The sequence below is a fragment of the Pavona decussata genome, unplaced genomic scaffold (genome assembly GCF_977016875.1).
Source record: "Pavona decussata unplaced genomic scaffold, jaPavDecu1.1 SCAFFOLD_45, whole genome shotgun sequence".
Taxonomy (NCBI): domain Eukaryota; kingdom Metazoa; phylum Cnidaria; class Anthozoa; order Scleractinia; family Agariciidae; genus Pavona; species Pavona decussata.
The window spans coordinates 1,042,641-1,044,856 of NW_028145467.1; the positions used below are offsets into that span (position 1 = coordinate 1,042,641).

General features: G+C 40.7%; 1 protein-coding gene across 1 annotated transcript; it reads right to left on the reverse strand.

Moving 5' to 3' along the window:
* Positions 1-617: 617 nt before the first annotated feature.
* Positions 618-2,216, reverse strand: LOC146482566 (uncharacterized). Its single transcript, XM_085106895.1, has 2 exons — positions 1,415-2,216; positions 618-1,075 (listed from the first exon to the last, which is right to left on the reverse strand). The coding sequence occupies exons 1-2, from the start codon at positions 2,076-2,078 to the stop codon at positions 663-665; spliced, it is 1,077 nt and encodes a 358-aa protein (XP_084963021.1). The 5' UTR covers positions 2,079-2,216; the 3' UTR covers positions 618-662.

Genomic DNA, 2,216 nt, shown 5'->3' on the forward strand with positions numbered 1-2,216 from the left:
GTATCTTAGCTGTAGTGCGACCATCTTGGTTTTACCGCTCTGAGAAGGCTTTCAGCGGCCATTTTAGGCCACACTTTTAAGAATTTGCCTTACAAAGAAAGCCTTACAAATCTGAACAAAATCTCATTATTCGAGACAAGAAAATGTTTGTTGTTGTGTTTAGAAGCTTTTTTGGGAATTTGATCGACATCTGATTTTTTTACAAAATTAATTTCTTCCCTATTGAACTACTTTTCAAGTGCCAAAAAATGGCCGAGTTTAAAGGAAAATATCGCTAAAGATACATTAGTTGGCATCCTAAAACAGCATCCCGGTTAAAGAGAAATGTCTCGTCTGTAAGAATACGCAATAACATTTTTGGGCAGTTAAAAAGAGAAAATTATAGAAGAAGAAGTTTTAACTGTACTTGTGTCAACAAACACCGCCTTCGTGATTAGCAAAACAACATGAAAATAACGATTTACTACGAAACTAATGATAAATTCCACTTACCTCGTGAAATATCGAGAACTGGATATTTCAAAATATGTCAAATTATAGTTTCAGTCGGATACAGCCGCATTTTCGAGATGATGATAATGTTTTTTTTTTTAGAAATTGTACAAGAATAAGGATAAGGAAAATGCTTCCTTTTGATTATTAAAATCACACATGGTAATTGTTTAAGAAAAGTATTCATTTAGTGTGGGAGGTTCCAGCTCAAAAAACTCTGACGTCTGGTTGCCATACAAGCAAGTTATAGCATTTCGTATTATTGCACATACTATGTACATTTTTCCAACTGAACTGAGGCCTATCTTTAAGTTGCTTTTAAAATCCATTGCTTTAAACGACTTTACAACATCACCGAAGATCCACTCAACAGACACTCGGATACAACTCATGGACTGTTTAAATGCCTTCATTTCTGGGGTCAGCCTCGCATCCCTAAATGGTGCCTGTAAGTGGACCCTCAAGGGGTAAGCTTGGTCTCCGTACAGACAGATAGGCTCTCCAGTGGGTGAAATGGCATGAAGCTCCAAATCTGCCAAAAGACCAGAATCTCTCAGCATTCCTGCATCATGATTTTTTCCTTCTGAAACAGCAACGATGAAAAGAGGGTCTATCAATCAAAACGAGCTATTATAAGAGTACTTGAAAAATGAATCCCCCGGAAAGAAGACCTGTGAAATATATTACAGCCTGGCAAAACATAAAATGGGACCACTGACGGGACATTAAAAAGAAATAATTTGGCTAACAGTAAAGTTAGCTTCAATAGGCTGTCTTTTAGAGAAAAAAACGACGTACATGGCCGCATTAACGGGGAAATCCGCAGGATCTTAAGATCTGTAGTTTCACTGTAATCAGGAATCCGGCAGTATTCTATCGAACTGTTGTTAGATTCTTGCAAAATAGAAAAAAATCTGCTTACCTACGGGTCCGTACCAGTTAGCAATCAAACCATTTGGATTGGTCACGGACTGGAACTTTAGCGCATGCACTCTTTTGTGGCCGTTATACACAGTGCTCTGGTGTTCCTTGGGCCTACTTATGGGGCGAACTGTTCCGTCCACAAACCCTAAGCAGTTTTCTAGAGCAGCACCTTTTCTTCCAATAGCGTCGGCATAGAGCTGGAGTGAGGCAGGATTAAGCAGCTGGTTATTCCATTGAGTGATTCTGTGAGCGTGAGCTTGATAGATATAATCCACAACTTGGTTGGTGACCATACTGAGTATGGGAACTGGCCTTCCAAAGCGATAAATCATATCGCTATAACGGCAAGGAAAACTCGTTCGCTTTAAGAGCATACATAGCCCCTCAATACCTCCGGCAACAGTTCTCTGTGGGCATTTCAACGTCGCTGGCATACCAAGAACATCTGCTAAGAGACGGATATCTCTCTTTTCAATCCTGAATTCAGCTTTACACTCGGCTTCATCTATTTCATCTAAGTCAAATCGGTCGTAAATATCGTATAAAAATTCTGGATTCTTTGCTGTGTTCAGGCCTAAAAGAAGCAAAAGCTCTTCATCCGTAAAGAGGCCCTGAATGTGGCTCATTAAAGCCATATCTCTCGCCTCTTTCAGCGAAGACATCTTTTATTTATACTTTTCGCTGCAGCGACCAGCAGGCGACGTCCGTGGGAGGACGTCGGCCGCTTAATCTTCAGTTTTGGCGCCAAAAACGCCGTACTCGATCCAGGCCCGCGCGACGTCCCTGACGTTCGTGACCTC